At 42.3% G+C, this 17,413-nt stretch overlaps 2 protein-coding genes across 1 annotated transcript; one reads left to right on the top strand and one right to left on the bottom strand.

Moving 5' to 3' along the window:
* The window catches only part of Erich1 (glutamate-rich 1), a gene marked incomplete at its 5' end in the record, with an annotated part of 52,793,804 nt that overhangs the window by 26,601,468 nt on the left and 26,174,923 nt on the right, over positions 1-17,413 (bottom strand).
* On the top strand, positions 41-16,338 carry Triml2 (tripartite motif family-like 2). Its single transcript, NM_001191690.2, is given in 8 exon segments — positions 41-120; positions 5,480-5,726; positions 6,042-6,137; positions 7,473-7,667; positions 9,960-10,100; positions 13,235-13,257; positions 13,411-13,511; positions 15,665-16,338. Coding segments are annotated over 7 exon segments (1,293 nt in total). The 5' UTR covers positions 41-120; positions 5,480-5,537; the 3' UTR covers positions 16,213-16,338.

The following is a 17,413-nucleotide window of genomic DNA, read 5'->3' as shown; positions in this document are numbered from 1 at the left end:
ATCTGCCGCCTCTGTGAGAGACCCTGAGGCTGCTAACTGACCTTTGCACAGAAGTCTCTGGTCTCCACTGGCTGTGATGTCTTTCCCTAAAGGAAATCCTTAAGACTTCAGGAAAAGGAGGTGAGTTTTCCACTTTGCATCATCGTTTCCACAATCGTAACTTTGTTCACTTCTTCCTGAGCTTGTGTGGGGGTGGGGGTTTCGGGATGACCCGGACCCCCCGCTGTGAGGCCAGGCTTGTGGAAGCCGTCCATTCTCCATTTTCTCCTTCCTGTAGGGCCTGAGTATCCGGTTTAGCCTTCGGGCTTGTCCGAAACCGCCTTAGTATACTGAACCATCGAGGCGGCCCAACTTTTTATGTTAAAAATTAGTTGATTTATGTATGGGAGCATTGCTCTGCAAGCATAACTGGTGCCCGTGGAGGCCAGAGGACAGTGTTGGATCCACCTAGAACTGGAGCCGCAGATGGCCGAGTCGACTTGGGGACACTGGACTTGAACCTCCACAGGTAGCCCAGGCTGGCCTTGAACTCGAGTACGTTTCTGGCCACTGTTAAAAAACAAACTTTTTTTTTAATGAGACAAGGTCTCGTTTTTGGTCTGTTGAACTTTCGAACTCCCAGGCCTGTACCTTAGCTGCTCAAGTGCTGGAATTAGAAGCCCGTGTGAGCTCTCCTGCCTGATCAGATTCAACAATGTAATTTTGGATGGATGGTTGATTGACAGATGGTAGTGGCGGGGGCAGTAAAAGAATAAATGAACACGGGAGAAAGGCAGGACAATAGGAAAATAAAACATTTGGGAAAAGCAAGCCCAGGGAGGCAGGGATTTCTTGGGTTTTACTCTTGGAAGCTTTTTGGTTTGGATTGTTTTGTTGTGTTGTGTTTTGTTTGAGACAGGGTTTCTCTGTGCATCCCTGATGGCCCTCAACCTTCTCTGTAGGTCAGGCTGACCTCAAACTCTCAGATCTGCCTGCCTCTCTGCCTCACCTGACACTAGGATTAAAGGCCTGTACCACCACAACTTGGCCTGAATTTCTTGTCTTTTTTTTTTTAAGATTTATTAATTTTTATTTATGTGAGTACACCGTAGCTGTCTTCAAACACACCAGAAGAGGGCCTGGGATCCTGTTACAGATGGTTGTGGGTCACCATGTGGTTGCTGGGAATTGAACTCAGGACCTCTGAAAGAGCAGTCAGTGCTCTTTAACAGCTGAGCCATCTCTCCAGTTTTTTTGTTTTTGTTTTTGTTTTTTTAAATTAATGTTTGACCTGTCCTTTGATTTGCTTTAACATTTTGCTGACTGGTAGAAGTCTTCCCCACCAAAACAAACAATAAGAAAAAACAACAACAACAACAACAAAAATACTGTTTTTAAGGATGGATGTGATGGCACACTTAATCCGAGTCCTGGGGAGACGGCGGCTGGAGGATCTCTGAATTCCAAGCCAGCTTGGTCTACATAGCAGGTTCCAGGACATAGAGAAACCCTTTCTCACCATATATACATTATATATATAATATATATACAGTCTTTATAAGAAAGGTTCCCATGTAGCCCATGGCTCTCTTGCAGAGAGCTACCTGCTCCTGCCTTCCTCATTGAAGAAAGATATCATCGCCTGTCTTTATTATATTTTGAAATATTTGAGTACCTAATATGCTGTATACAGAGATGTAAGGAACTTGATTCCTTGTGAAGAATGTTCCATGGGTAAACCTTTTTCAGACACCCCAAAAATGGCGTCATTTCTCTGTCCACGTCTTGAGACATTTCAGATCTGAATATTCACACCTTTAATCCCAGCACGCACTCAGGAGGCAAAGGCAGTTATATCTCTGAGTTCCAGACCAGCCTGGTCTACAAAGTTCCAGGACAGCTAGGAACCCAAAAGAAAAAAAAGAGTGGGGAGGCCGTATGGAGCCAAAGACAGGAGGCTGAGACGCTAAACCAGTCAGTCTGAGTTCTGTCAGCAGATAGGATCTTAAAAAGCCTGGAGGAAGGTCAGAAGCCGGCTACTGTGGCAGAAGGAAATAGGGAACCTGAGTGTCTTAAGTCACTGGGGTAGGCTCTGGAAAGCCAGACGATGGAAATTCTTCAAGAGCTTAAGAGGCCTGGGCAGATTGTGACTAGAGGAAACGCATTTGCTATTCCCATGGCTGCTTGTTGGACTTTTTGTTTTTCAAGCCTGGGTTTTAGTTTATATGCAGGGCTGCCCTTGCTGGTGGTGATCCTCCTGCCTCCACTTCTCCTGCTGAGACTACAGGACCTCCTACTTCTTCATACAGGCTACTGTTAAGTAGATAAGTATCTCTTTAAATTTGACTAAAAACCTGATAGAAAAGTGGATAAGAAAACTGAACAGGCTCTTTTTTGTTTGAAGGTAAAAGAATAATAAGAAGTACTTGTAATAGTATTTCTTATCCGGCCAGTGGGCAGTAAAAAACGTTTGACGCCTTCCTTATACATTGCTTGGAATTCATGTTTGTATAGCACTTGTGGCTAGGAGTTACAACATTACTAAAATCATAAATGAATTGCCTGAAACCCCTTTGAGAGAATTTATTCTTCAGGGCCATAATTCCCAATGATGAATGGCTGGATTTTATGTAGCCCAGGGTGGATTAGACTCCTGATCCTGGCCTCAGTTTCCCAGATGCTGGGATTACAGACCTTAGTCACTTTTTTTTTTTTTAGACAAGTGTATGGTTTTTCTGTTTTGAAAAGTTTTTCCACTTAAAGCTTCTCAAAAAAAAAAAGTCGTTTCCTAGTATGTGCATGACAATCTGTCTTTAGGAATACATGGTTTTGGTTGGTTGTTTGAAATCTGACCTCACATAGGTAATAATTTAAAAGAAAAATAGAGAATATTATTAATAGCACCTCCTGGTCATTGCTTATTGTCCTGTAGTCTTGTCAGCTGATTTTCTTTTGCATGCTTGCATTAATTTTTATTTACTTTCTTATAGCTCCCGGGGTTTTAAGTCCAAGTCCTCATGAATACCAGGCAAACATTCTGCCCATGAGTCCCTCCCTAACCTTGCTTTCCTTCTTTTGCCTTTTTAATAGAAACCTCACACAGGTAGACCTTGGACTTATCACCTGTGACCCAGGTATGTCTCAATTTAGGATCCTGGCCTGGATTCCCAAATAGCTTAAATTCTGTGCCCCTACACCAGGCTATTCTGTCACTTGAATCCTTCCTTCCTCCATGCCTAGTTGTGAAACCGCATACGTTAGTCATTTGGAAAAGGGCTCTCATGTTTGCAGTCCTTTCAAACACTTAATATATCAAATTCCTATCTCAGCAGTCCCAACTCTGCAGGGATGTACCACCAACATAGCTTCAGTTCTTTAAAGGGTTAAAACAACAACAACAAAAATACCTGTTACTCTGGTGCGATGAGGCTGGTAATCCCAGCATTTGAGAAGGAAGAGGAAGGATAGCCAAGGGTTTGAACTGAGACACAGCCAGATTCGGGCAAACCTGTGCTATAAAATGAGATCTCGTCGCAAAACAAACATACAAGTAAAAATGCTATTAATAAATAGTGTCTCACAAAAAAAGTCAAGTAAAATAAAATTGGGACTGCTACTGCATACCTGTAATTCAGGCACTCAGAAACTGAAGGTCCCGTGATCAGTAAGGAATTCAAGGTTAGTCTCCACTGGCTAGGGAAGGAGTCAGAGACCAGCCTAAACCAAAGAAACAGCTCTGATACAACGTACCACCCAAACGTGTCACAGAAATATATTTTCTGTAAGCAACCATTGTGTTTCTATGTAAGGCATTAATAATTGTCTAAGAGTTTTCCCACTTTGTCACCAAGACTATTAAATCATATACTTTTTTTTAATTCTTTTTTTTTAATTATTTAGAGAATAATTTATTCATTGCTATAATCAAACCAAAGCTATTTTCTCTTTGTTTGTTTGGCTTTTTGAGACCTCTCACTCAATAGCCCAGGCTGGGCTTCAGATTCTAGGAAATCCTCCTGGTTCAAGCTTCCTGACTGCTGAAGTAATGAATGGGCCTATGTCGCCAAGCCAGCACAGTGTAATACTTTACTCTTCAAGAAAACAGAAAGCTATTTCACTTTTCTTTTGAGGTGATGAAGATTGAGACCAGGGCCTCACACATGCTAACCAAGCACCCTATGATGGAGCTAAATTCCCATCCCTTGTGAAGTATGCAGAGTAAAGACTACTCAGGACCCTTTGCTACCAGTCCTGTTTCTTGATCCTTAATGAGCCATCCATTTAGCAGCCATCAGAAAGAAGTAACTGGGGTTGAACTAGCGCTCTAATTCTGCCTCAGCCTCCAGAGTGATGGCAATTACAGAATGAGCCACCAACCCTGGAAAGTCTTTTAGAAAAGCTCTGCTTTCCTAGATGGTGATCCCAGCACTGTGGAGGCAGAGGCAGGCGGATCTCTCTGAGGTTAAGACCAGCCTGGTCTATAGAGCAAGTTCTAGGACAGCAAGGACTACACAGAGGAACCCTGTGTTTGGGTGCTTTTCAAAACACCAATAAATAAATAAATAAATAAATAAATAAATAAATAAATAAATAAATAACATCTACTACTTTAAGATATATGTAGCTGGATGTGGTGGCTCGTACTTTTAAACCCAGCACTAAGGATGCAGAACTGCATAGTGAGACTCCATCTAAAAATAAAAAGATATCTAAGTATAATGATCTTTTTTAAAAGAGAAATCTATGTATATCTTTCAGTTGTTTGAAACAGGGTCGATCTCAAACCCATATATATCTGCCTGCCTCTCCTTCCAGGGTGCTGGGATACAAAGTATGCACCATTTCACCCTGCAATATTTATTTAATTTTTAATTAAATATAGCGTAGGAAGAGGGTAGCCATGGTGCAGGTATATCTATGTACCTAAGGGTAGGCACCCAAGGAAGCCAGAAGTTTTGGATTCCCCCAAAGCTAGAATTGCTACTGTCTTTTGTGAACTCCAGTTCTCTACAAGAGCAGTACACACTCTTAACCTCTCAGTCAACTCACTTGACCAATAATACATTCTTTAAAATATATGTGCCAAACTATTACACTTAAATATTGTAAAAAACATTATGTCTTAAGCATTAATTCGAAAGTTAAAGGATCACTGGGTGTAGCTGTCGGATGCCACCTACAATCCCATCTCAAGAGGGACTGAAGGAAGAGAGGTTAGTACACTGTGATATTCACATTTTGCCTCCTGTTGACTTGTAGAGAAACATTCTCTTCTGCAATTGCTTACAGTTAATCTAATCTTTAAAGCTATTGCTAGATGGTCAGAAGCTTAAACCTGTCCAGCCAGGAACGCTGCAGTAACTCTGCCTCCTTCCTCACTCAGCCCAGGGTGGCTGAAAAGCTCGTTGGATTCTGTTGCACTGTAGCTCCTGAGAATACCAAGTGGACCTGCTTCAGATAACAAAAATACACCGACTTCTCTCCTCTTCTTCATCTGCAGGGAAGAGGTCCACATCAGAAACAAGCAACCTAGTCTTCATATGGTGGCACTGACCAAAATGTCCCAAGTGCCCAAGCCCCACTTACCATGCAGCATCACAGAGGAGCCACACTGTGGGACACACCCGGAACCATCGCAGCTCTTCAGTGACGAGGACCAAATCATAATTTCCAGCAAATGTTTCCAATCACCAGAGCACAAGCGGCATGAGGCATGTGGTATCCAAGAATCTGCTGAGTATTATAGGGTAAGCTTTAGGGGGAATCTAAAGGAGTCTGGCCAACTTCTGGAAGATTGATTGATTACACAGATAAAGTGGTTCTCCAGAAACCATCCCTGGGTGTTGATTAAGAAATACCACAAGCCCGGTGGTGGTGACACAGACCTTTTATCCCAGCACTATTGGCGACAGAGGCAGGTGAATCTCTGAGTTTGAGGCCAACCTGGTCTATAGGTCAAGTTCTGGGGCAGCCAGAGCTGGTTTGCGTTGGAGTCGGATGGGGAATCCTCCTCCTCTTACACAATGAGTTTCTCTGCAACCCTGTGATCTGTTTGTCTGTAGAAGTTATTCCAGGAAACCCTGGTTACACTGAAGGAGAAGCTTGAAGCAGCTGCATGCTTATTGGCTGAAGAGCGAGAGAGAATGGTGACAATTCAGGTGATGGTTTGCCCTGACGCTGGGGAGGGGAACCTGCCACGAAGATAGCGAAGCAGGAGAAAGTATTTCAAGTCTATAATAAAGGAAAAAAGCGAATTACTTTTAAGATTCGTTTTAAGGTTTATTTACAAATATGTGTGAGCACATACATTTGGTGCCAAAGGAGAACTGTGGGATTTAGATCCCCTGGAGCTGGAATGATGGGCCTTGTGAACCACTTGATATGGGTGACGAGATATCCAGTTCTCTGCAAGTGCTCTTTAAGCACTCTATCCCAGAATGTTCATTTCTTGATAAGGAACTCTTTAGAAGTGAAAAGAAAGAAATTTAATTTTTAAAAATGACCAAAAAAAAAGAAAGTATAAATAACTTTTTGTATGTTAGAAATAAATCTTCCAGTTTTCTTTTATTTTAATTTTTCTTTTTTTTTTTTTTCTCGGAGCTGGGGACCGAACCAGGGCCTTACGCAAGCGCTCTACCACTGAGCTAAATCCCTAACCCTCTTTTGTTTTTAATATGATTTAAAAAAAAAAAAACAAAAAAAAAAACAGTGACATACACCTCTAGCTCCCCAAGTTAGGAAGGTAAAGCTTGAACTTACCTAGTGATTTCCAGGCTAGCCTGAGGTAAATTGGTGAGACGTGTCTCAAGGACAGCTCTCCAAAAGGAAACCAATCACATCACACATGTACATACATGGGCAGAGACGATGTGCCTCAGTTACTATAGTGTTTTGCTAGCATGCTTTGAAAGCCCAGGGTTTGGTTCCCAGCAAAACCAGGCATGGTGAGAATATCTGTGGTCTCCTTGCTAGAGAGGGGGAGGCAGAGAGTCAGAAAGACGTTCACCAACATTACAGTTACCCCTCAGTTACAAACAAGTTTGAGGCCAGATTTCATCCCACAAAGAACAAAACGAAGTGTGTTTGCTTAGAACTTTGCTCATGTGAGAGAAATTCCCTGTTGTTTTTAGCCACAGGTCACAGTTTCCACAGCTCCTTTGGTTTTTGACACCAGGCTTTCAAGTAGCTCACACTGGTCTCAAACACATCATTCCCCTGCCTCAGCTTCAGCTGCCCTAAGACTATATAGCATCACACCGGGGCTGCTTCGTCAGCTTTATAAAGTCAGTGAACATTCCTCCGTCCACATAATTGAGTTTATGATTTTGCTGATATCTTAACTGGATTCCCTTTGTCCTTCCGTTGAGGCTTTTACTTCTTCCCTCGTGTTCTATGTCTCCTTGCGGTTACGCTATGGTTAATGAAAGAGGGACAGAACTGTTGCCAGTTTATCCTGTTTAACCTGACATCTGTAACCTCTGCCTCTGAGGAAGGAAGAGGAACAGAGCTTTAAAGAGATGATCGAGGCCGAGTATAAGATGATATTCCAGTTACTGACTGAAGGGAAGAAAGCGCCATTTTCAAGCCAGCCAGGCTGCAAATTTGACCTGAACTTAAACGGGCCTAACCAGAACCAGCTGATGACGTTTGGCACTGAGCTCATGCAGAAGTCTCAAAAAATGCTACAGGTGAGAGAATATTCTGGATGGAGAATAACTAGGCAGTGTATCTATTCTTAAATAAATTATCCAGTGACACAGCATTGGGGGACGGACACCTTTAATCCTAACACTTGAATGGCTGAGGCAGGTGAAGCCAGCCTGGTCTACAAAGTGAGTTCCAGGATAGCCAGGGCTATACAAAGAAACTCTGTCTTGAAAAAGAAGGAAACAATGTATTCAGTGGCAACAACCATGTGTGTAGCATGTACATGTGCACTTACCTGCAATTCTTTCATAAGACTCTATTCAAACACACATCTAAAGAGAGAAGCAAGGAAGGAAAGAGCCCCATACGTTTATTTGTATGTATTTATTATCTCATATGACACTGCTAATATACTTGCAACCATGGAAAGACACAGGGCTAAGACAGCACTAATATTGTTTCCATTCAGAGCCACATTGAGAGAATTAACCTCAGAAGACTCCCAGGGATCTTATTGATGGTCTAATAGTTACTAGTGTTTAGGTAGCCCTGGGCCCGAGGCTCAGTGTCTAACCTAGTTCCTTTAGCTGTGAAGTGGACATAACAATGACCTCTAGTTCATAACGCTGCTGGGAGGCTGGACAGAGAGAATCTACAGAGAGCCCTAGACAGAGCCTTGCACATTTTCAGCAGGCCCTAAATAGCAGACACCGTTATCACAGTTGGGCTCTTTAATGGCAACAGGAGATTAAATGTAACCTATAGCCTTCTTCTATAAGAGACTTGCACAAGGGGCTGCAACTGAACTAAGGGATGCTGCTTGTCAGAGGACTAGCTAGCATGACTGTCAGTTGAGGCATTCTCCAACACAGAAACAATTTGCCAAATGAGAAAAAAAAAACAAACAAACAAAAAAAAAAAACCACCACCTCTAGTATTGGGTGGGGTTTTTTTGTGATTTTGTTGTTGTTCCTAATTGATAAAACCATGATCAGGTGGAATACATTTAGAAAGATAAAAGGAACACCAGTTATCAGTGGCCTCATTATATAAGCATCTCTGCTAATTATTGATTAAATTATAGATTTTAAAGTTTGCTCATTTTCCTTCTTTTTTTTATTAATCATTCCATTTATTTACATCTCATATGACATCCCACTACCTAGTTACCCCCTCCACCAACCTCCTATCCCATGATATCCCACTTCCTGGTTACCTCTCCCCCACCCACACTAAAATTTGTTTGTGAGTAGCTAGGCATGCTAGTACATCCCGGTAAACCCAGCACTCTGGAGGCAGAGGTAGGTTGACCTCTCTGAGTTCAAGACTGGCCTGTACCACATAGTGAGTTACAGAACAGCCAGGGCTATGCAAACAGATCCTGTCTTTAAAAACAAAACAAGAAAATGTTTTTGAGATACTCTCGATATTTAGCTCCAGCTGGACTAAAACTTGCTTTGCATACAGGTTGGCCTTGAACTGACAAAGACACCTTCCTCTGTCCCGGAGGGCTAGAATTAAAGGGATACCATGCCCCTAAGTTACTATTTTAATTCGAGGTGAAACATTCAAGTTCTGAGCAAAAGGTCACACCCGAAAGAGTGTGGTGTGTTTTGGGTGCCTTGTTTGTTAATCTGAGTAAACATGGAGAGATGTGTACCTAACTTTAGCATATCAAACAATAAGCATAAAGTTGAATTTCTTTATTTAGAAACAAAATTTCCCTCTTCAGTCTGGGCTAGCCTGAACTCACGATCTTCTGCACCTCTTCTCCCTTCTCAAGTGCAGGCGTTACAGGCTTGTGCTGCCGTCACACCTGGCCTCTATTGAAAGGTACCCTGCTTCACACAGAAGCATGGCTTGGCTTGATTAGATCTTTTCCTAAGACATTCAGGAATTCAGATTCCTGGCCAAGGTTGAATTAGTAAAGAAAAAGGAGTGCTATGGTGCTCGGATTTAATCCCAGCACTTGGGAGACAGGCAAACAGATCTCTGAGTTTGAGGCCATCCCGGTTTGCAGAGTGAGTTTCAGGACAGCCATGGCTACACAGAGAAACCCTGTCTCAAAAACAAAACCAAAACGGAAACCAATCAACCAACCAAATCCATGCATATTTGGGGCTGGAGAGATGACTCAGTTGTTGAGAGTACTGTCTGCTGTTCCAGAGGACCCAGGTTCGGGTTCAATTCCTAACACCCACGTAACTCACAACAGCCTCTGACGCTGACACCAGAGTATTTGATATCCTCACAGACACACATACAGGCAAAACCCCAGTGCACATTAAAAAGAGTACAAGTTGCTGAAAGTTAACGAGGAGCTACATCTGCAGAGACTTAGCCACCTGGGGAGCGAGAACATGGGCAAACTGAAGGCGAGCGAAGCCTGGCTTTCTGAGCACCTCTGCAGCCTCCAGAAGATCATCACAGACCTAGAGCGGAACTGTGGAGAATCTGCTGTTGCACTGCTCCAGGTAAGACTGGGGAAAACAGTTCCTTAATAGCATTTGGAACGGCAGAGAGGACAGACTCATTAAGGGTCATTTCCAGAATACCAGATCCAGTGATCTTCAACCCAGTGTGAAAGCTATGCAGCCATTGTCACCTGCTAGAAGCATTGTGAATACCGTTGATGTCTGTAAATCAGTACAGACATTGGGAGAGCACTGGGCTTCCTCAATGCCCACACTGGGCATATGTCAGAAGGAAATGTGAAATTAACGTGCCAGAGAATCTTTTACAGAATTAGGAACAAGTAAAGAAATATAATACATGTAACTCATGTATGGGAAACTGTTAATCCATAAAAAAAGACAAAGGTATAATTTATAATTATAATTAAAATATATATAATTATATATTTAATAATATATAATATATGATATACTTAATGATATATTAAATGAGATATAATTACATATCATATACTAATTAGATGAAATTTGGGATCCTTATGTTAAGTGTAATAAGCCAAGCACAGAAAGCAAGGTATAAGATTTGCATTCATATGTAGAACTTAAATTGATGAGATAGATATTGACAGACTGATGAGTAACAAAGACCAGGAGAAAACCGGAAAGGGGCAGTTGACTGTCCACACTGAGTTGTAGGTCAAAGCATAGATCGATGACTGATGGATGGTAGTAATAAGTTCTGATGTCTTACTGTACATGGACGTGACAACATGATAATGGTAATGTACTGTCTTTCTTCTTATTAAATGAGTCCTTTAACGATAATGGATCTCTACCAGTTCAAGCCATTCTGGTCTACAGAACCACTTTCAGGCCAGCAAAGCTACACAGTAAGACCTTGTCTCAAATAAGTCCTTTGGCAGTTCTGCATGATATGTTTTGATCATCTTGAAGGCCCTCAAACTCTTTCCAGATCCACTCCTTCCCACCCAGCTTCCTTCCTTCCTCCCTCCCTCCCTCTCTTTGTCCTTCCCACCCTCCCTTCTACTCTTCCTTATTCTTCAAGACCAGTTTCTGATGCCCAAATATTATTGGATGTATGCTCTTCTGTAAGAGAGCAGTTACCCTAAAGGGACTTCATTCTTAATGAAAACTGTCTCTCCTTCATCCAGCAGCCAGCAGTTTCTTATAATCCCATGACTGGAGTTGAAATTGTGTTCCCAACTGAGCACTCCATGCTAGGACTTAGTCTAACCTGGGTTCACACATCTATACATGCTGTCACAACTGCTCTGAGTTCATCCATGCAACTGGCCTGATGTGTTCAGAAGACAATGTTTCCTTGTAGTCATACATAGTCCCTGGGTTGTACACTTTTTGTCCTCTTCCAAATGTGTGTGTGTGTGTGTGTGTGTGTGTGTGTGTGTGTGTATGTATATACCTACCTGCACGTGTGTGCACATACACGCACGCGAGTGATAGTAAATAGATGTTCTCTCAAGGTATCTTTCTAAATGTTAAAAATATAGGACTTTGGGCTGGAGAGATGGCTCAGCAGTTAAGAGCTCTGACTGCTCTTCCAGAGGTCCTGAGTTCAATCCCAGCAACCGCATGGTGGCTCACAACAGTCTGTAATGGGATCTGATACTGTCTTCTGGTGTGTCTGAAGTCAGCTACAGTGTATATGTGTGTGTGTGTGTGTGTGTGTGTGTGTGTGTGTGTGTGTGTGTGTGTGTGTGTGTGTATGTGTATATATATGACTTAGGTCAAGTTCACCATAAGACAGATGTTTGAGAAGTTAGGCACGCTTACTCTGATTGAAGCAGAGGTGAATCTCACACAATGCGGACACACATCACAATTCCTACAATGTATCCTGGCAGGGTGTCGAGCTATTTCATAAAGTGATTCATCACCTGAAAGCAATTATCTTAGTATGTTTGAAAGCCAGACAGAGTCACTCATGGTTGTGATGCCAATACTTGGGAGGATGAGGCAGGGGGATTGCTGTTAGTTACACGCTAGCCAGAGCTACAGAGTGATACCTTGTCACTAAAACAATAAAGCAAAACAATTAAGCTTGAATTGAGATATACCTCTCTGGGGAAATCGGGTGAAGAGTTTTGTACCCATCCAGTAGGCAAAGAATAATTAACACAACTGCTTTTTGTTCAACTTTTAGAAAGGAATTGGTGAGTATGTATGTGCTTGTTAACATTCACAGATGCTGTCAAAAGGTAAAAATCCTCCACAAAGTAATGAACTGCAACCTGAAAATGGGGGAAAGGTTGTGTACTCTCTGTTGTTGTCTGAATGTTCACATATGTCCCATACATTGAAATCATCTTCAGGGGCAGTGGTATTAGAGATGGAATCTTTAGAAGGTGATTGGCTAATAGAATGGCACTCTCCTAACGGGATTAGTGACCTTTATGAAACAGTTGTCTTCACCATGTGATGTGAAAGTACCTCCCTAGGTACTAAATCTATGAAATTATCAGCTTCCAATATGTGATAAAGATTCTTATTATAAGGAGCTATCTGGCTAGGGTGTTTTAGTACAGCCTGAACAGCTATGTATTTAAAATGTTATATATTAACATCCATTGTTCTTTCAAAAGCTAGGTACTGAAAAGCAAGAATGTCCTTTAAATCTGCTCTATCCCACATATACTTATCTGAAAAGTATGTTCATTCATAGTATTTATGGACTTTTTTAGTGGTACTAGTGGTGACTAAATTACTGAGCAAACACTACTTTGCAATAGACCTAACCCCAATTCATAATATTTTAAAAATTAAAAATATTTAAAATAAGTGATTTTAAAAATCTCACTGAAAAGCCTCTGTACATAACCCCTGAGGAAATAGTTCAATTCCTGAGCCTAGCCTATTTCCAGACAACATGAGCAGGTGTGACCCAGTTATGTTCAGCCCCCGCCTGACCTGGCTCCAAATGCCCTCTTGGCCTAGTGGCCCTCCATCTGCTCTGCTCAAGCCCTAGTCCTCAGCAGCAGAAAGGAAATACATGGATATCATTTCAAAGGAGACAGAGGAGAGGGTGAGAAAGAGCCTGTAGTCTTCTCTCCTGTGGTCACACATACAAGTGTTATACTTTTTAGTGTCTTGGACATGACTTAGAAATGCTTTGGTTCCAATACCCAGTGTAATCTTGTCTCTTTTTCCCCCCTTAGAATGCAGAGTGCTATTTAAAAAGGTGAGTTTCTAGAAACAATTGGGTGAAAAATGTGACCTATATCTTAGACACATGAGGGGTGGGAATGCTGGGCAAAAATAAGGTTAGACCTATGGATAAAAGTTAATGCAAGTGAATGTCCGGGACTGACCCCTCCCCCCTTTTTTCCCCTAGGAGTGAGTCTATACTGCTTCAGAGCCTAGAGCCAGCTCAGATAACAGACCTGAGTGCATGCCGGATAATCGGGACAAGCAATGTTCTCCTGAGGCTCCAAAGTAAGTGGGCCGAAGCATGAATACCGTGTACCCAAGTTATGTGTGGAAATCACAGGGTCATCCCAGCAAACATGAACGTCTGCTCGTGCACATCTTCAAGTTGTCTAGATAATGCAGGCATTTTTACGGTATGAAGTTGTCTAGATAATGCAGGCATTTTTACGGTATGATGTAGGGATTGAACGCCCAGGTCTGCTAAGCACCTCCTCTACCACCGAGCGGCACTCCCTGCTCCACGTAATGTGGGTGTGTTTACAGTTTACATTTCCTCAAACATATGACTTAAAGTTACATTAGAGTCTGGGTCTAATAATTCCATTATCTAGTGCTCCTCGCCATTAAATTTGTAATGTGTTTGAAATGATGTCCAGTTGAGCAGGGGTTGTCTGTGTGGCCCTTGCTGTGCTGGAACTCACATTGTAAGGCAGGCTGGCCACTAATGCAGAGATCCATCCACTCACCTCTGCCTTCCCAGTGCTGGGATTGAAGGTGTGTGCCACCATGCTGGAAATTTTTTCTTTTCCCAAGATGGAGGTTCTCTGTGTATCTCTGACTGTCCTGGAACTCCCTCTGTTGACCAGGCTAACCTAGAACTCACAGAGAGCTCCCTCCAAGTACTGGGATCAAAGGTCTGAACCACCCCCCCACCTTCCCAGCTCAAGTTTCTTTGTTCTTGAGATAGTATTTATAGGAAGACCTAGGCTGGGAATAAAGGGGATTCCCCCCACCCTCTGTCCCCTCCACACCAACTCCCCACCCCCGAGGGAGGGAATTTTATACTGTTTTTGCTAGTCCTCTGGAGGTATTAAGTACCTGTGAAAACCTGCAATTTATGTTGAGCACTGTGACTACTCTGCTAAGGTCAAGCAGGCTGCCAGTCCTGGGGCTGGAGCTAATTTAACTCACTGAAGGGAAGAAATCGAACTTAAAGAACCTTGTGCCAGTTGCCTTTCTATTGCTGTAATGAAACACTATGCATGACCAAGGCAACTTACAGAAGAAAGAGGTTATTTGGGGCTTACACTTTCAGGGAGTGAGAATTGATCATGACTGGGCAGGGGCAGGCACAAGGGTCCCATCTGCAACCACAAGTATGAAGCAGACAGCGCAGTGGGAATAGCAGGATTCTTTTGACACTTCACATTCCGGCCCCAGTGACACACCTCCTAATTCTTCCCTAAAAGTTCCATCAACTGAGGACCAAATGGACAGACATGAGCCTATGGATACCATTCTCAAATCACCACAGACCTACTGGTGGCCGTGACATTAGAAATAAAAGTATTCTGAATTAGTCTAATGAAAGGAATGTGGATACTACTAACTAAGAAATCCAGAATGGGAAGGGGTCAGGTTAAAATTTCATTTGGGGTTTACTATATTTCAAACTCCCATACGATTTCTAACTAGTGTTGGTATTTTATTTAGGGACTGGGTCATGATCATTCAGCAGGTTTTAAAACTGAGGCTAGGTGGTGGTGTATGGAGAAGAAAATACAGCCAGTAAAAAAAAAAGAGTGTTTCAGGAGCCTGGGAAAATCACAATATTTGTTGGGAAAAAGGAGGGCAAGTATCACTTTCCGATAGTTCTGAAGAATTACCTCATATGTCATGATCTGAACTTGATTTTCAGGAGTTCCCTAGTGATCCTAGCCTCTCTAGTATGGTTCTGAGGTATCTTTAATACTAAGGGATTTTATCACACTCAGTGAGCTATGTTTTAAGATGTGACTAGCATGGAGAACCCCTCCATTGTGTCGTTTGTGCAAGGATCGATGCTTCTGGGAGCGTCTGGTTTAGAAAACATCTTTAGGGGATGTTACGTGAGTCTGAAGTGACATCTGAATGTGACTGGTTATCAGCACAATTTTACAGACCTTGGTGTGAAGAAACCTGATGCTTTTACTATTTATTTGTGATTCTCTTCCATCCCCCACACAACAGCCTGCCTCATTATTATATCAGCATCATTTTTCTCCCATGAAGTCCATCCAGAGAAGTAAAGCTTTGTGTCATTTTTTCAGACTTCTCCTAAGTCCCCTCTGCCATGTGTCATTTGCTTTGGAGCTGCTCCATATTAGAAAGCATAGCTAACCAGACCTCCGTCACAGATTTGCTGAACCCTAAGATTAATTGAAGTTCTCTTCACATAGGACATATTACTTTGGACCCAGACACAGCTCACCCCTCCCTAGTCGTATCTGAAGACCTGAGACATGTGGCATTCCGAGACACACCAAAAACTGGGCCTGACACTCCAAGGAGATTTGACTTCAGCGCTTCAGTGTTGGGTGCGGAGAGCTTCGACTCAGGGAGGCATTACTGGGAAGTGGCTGTGGGCCAGGCGACCCAGTGGCAGGTGGGGATATGTGACTGTACAGAAAGAACGAACAGCATTCCTGGGACTTCCGGAGATAAAGTCTTGCTCATGGGGTCCCTGATGGGGGCTGATTGTACCCTCTGGGTCTTTCCCCCTTTAAGAAAGGTCTGGCTGAGAAAGCAAATGTACAAAGTTGGAGTCTTCCTTGACTGTGAATGTGGGCAAGTATCATTCTACAATGTGACAGAGCAATCCCTCATTTACAGTTTCTCTGCCCTCACCTTCCGAGGAGCGGTTAAACCAATATTTTCTCTTTGTATTACAAATGGAGACAGGAGTTCAGACTCTCTCACTGTCTGTCCCCCTCAGACTCATCCCTGAAATGCTGCCCATAGCTCATCTTCCTGCATGTGAAACCCAAGATCAAAAGGGACCCGAAAATAAGATCCAGACTTTGTGAAGACTATGTAATTAGCCCAATAGAATCCAGTAAATCCATTTGACTTAGTGTGGCTTTCAGGATGTGTTCAGTAGGAGTTCCATTTAAGTTGAATGATGATGGGGTCATTTGATGACTCAGGGGATCATGGCACTTGCAGCCATGGCTTACAGCCTGAGTTCAATTCCTGGACCTTCTCACAGTGGAGAGAGCAGACTTCCAAAAGTTTTCCCCTGACATTCACATACATAATGTAGCAAGTGGTTCTTTGCTCCACTAAAACAAATAAAGTACAATAGAAAACAGGGAAATGAAGGATTATAACATTGACTATATAATATATATGATATGTATCATATATGGCCAATATATATATCATATATATCACATATATGGTCAATATATATCATACATTTTTATATATGATGTATATATTTGGAAAGTTGGAATAAATACAGTCTTGTTTCTCAAGACCTAGGACTTGGACTGCACATGCATTTTTAAGAACACTTACGTGATTATGTCTAGTCAGGAATGAGAGCAGGATGATAATGTGTAGGGATAATCCCTTGTATACTGTGTGGAACATCCCCTGTCAAATAAAAGCAGATGGCCTATTAGCAAAAGGCAGGAAGTAACAGGTACATTTCAGCAGACAGATTGGAACTCTGGGACAGAGAAGAGTACGTGAGGATTCTGCCCCCAGATTCAGGAAGTCAGAGTTCATGAGACTGAGGAGAGGTGACCAGCCATGGGGCAGGCATAGAATAGTTTAAACAGGTTATGTAAGTTACAAGGTTGTCAGGGAAACAAGCCTAAGCTTATGTATGAGCTAGGCGTTTATTCCTAAATAAGCTTCCAGGTTAGGTTTTTCCAGTATTTTTTTCTACTTTCTGACAAAGATTTCTTTTAATTTTGTGTCTGGGAGTATGTGCATGAGTAACAGTGCCTGTGGAGATCAGAGATCTGTTCAACCTGGAGGTACAGATGCTTGAACTTGTAACTATAACTTTTATTCACCTGGTCTCCTAAGATCGCCTTGTCTCCTAAGCTACTGTCTCCATCTGCTAACCTAAGCCTAGTCTGGAAGCTTCTAGCCTCCATACAATCTTATCTACTAGAATGTTTTCAGCCTCTGAGACT

This window comes from Rattus norvegicus, chromosome 16 (assembly GCF_021556685.1).
Source record: "Rattus norvegicus strain SHRSP/BbbUtx chromosome 16, alternate assembly SHRSP_T2T, whole genome shotgun sequence".
NCBI classification, from domain to species: domain Eukaryota; kingdom Metazoa; phylum Chordata; class Mammalia; order Rodentia; family Muridae; genus Rattus; species Rattus norvegicus.
Note: the sequence above shows the minus strand (reverse complement) of the source record. Positions and strands in the feature narration are given on the sequence as shown.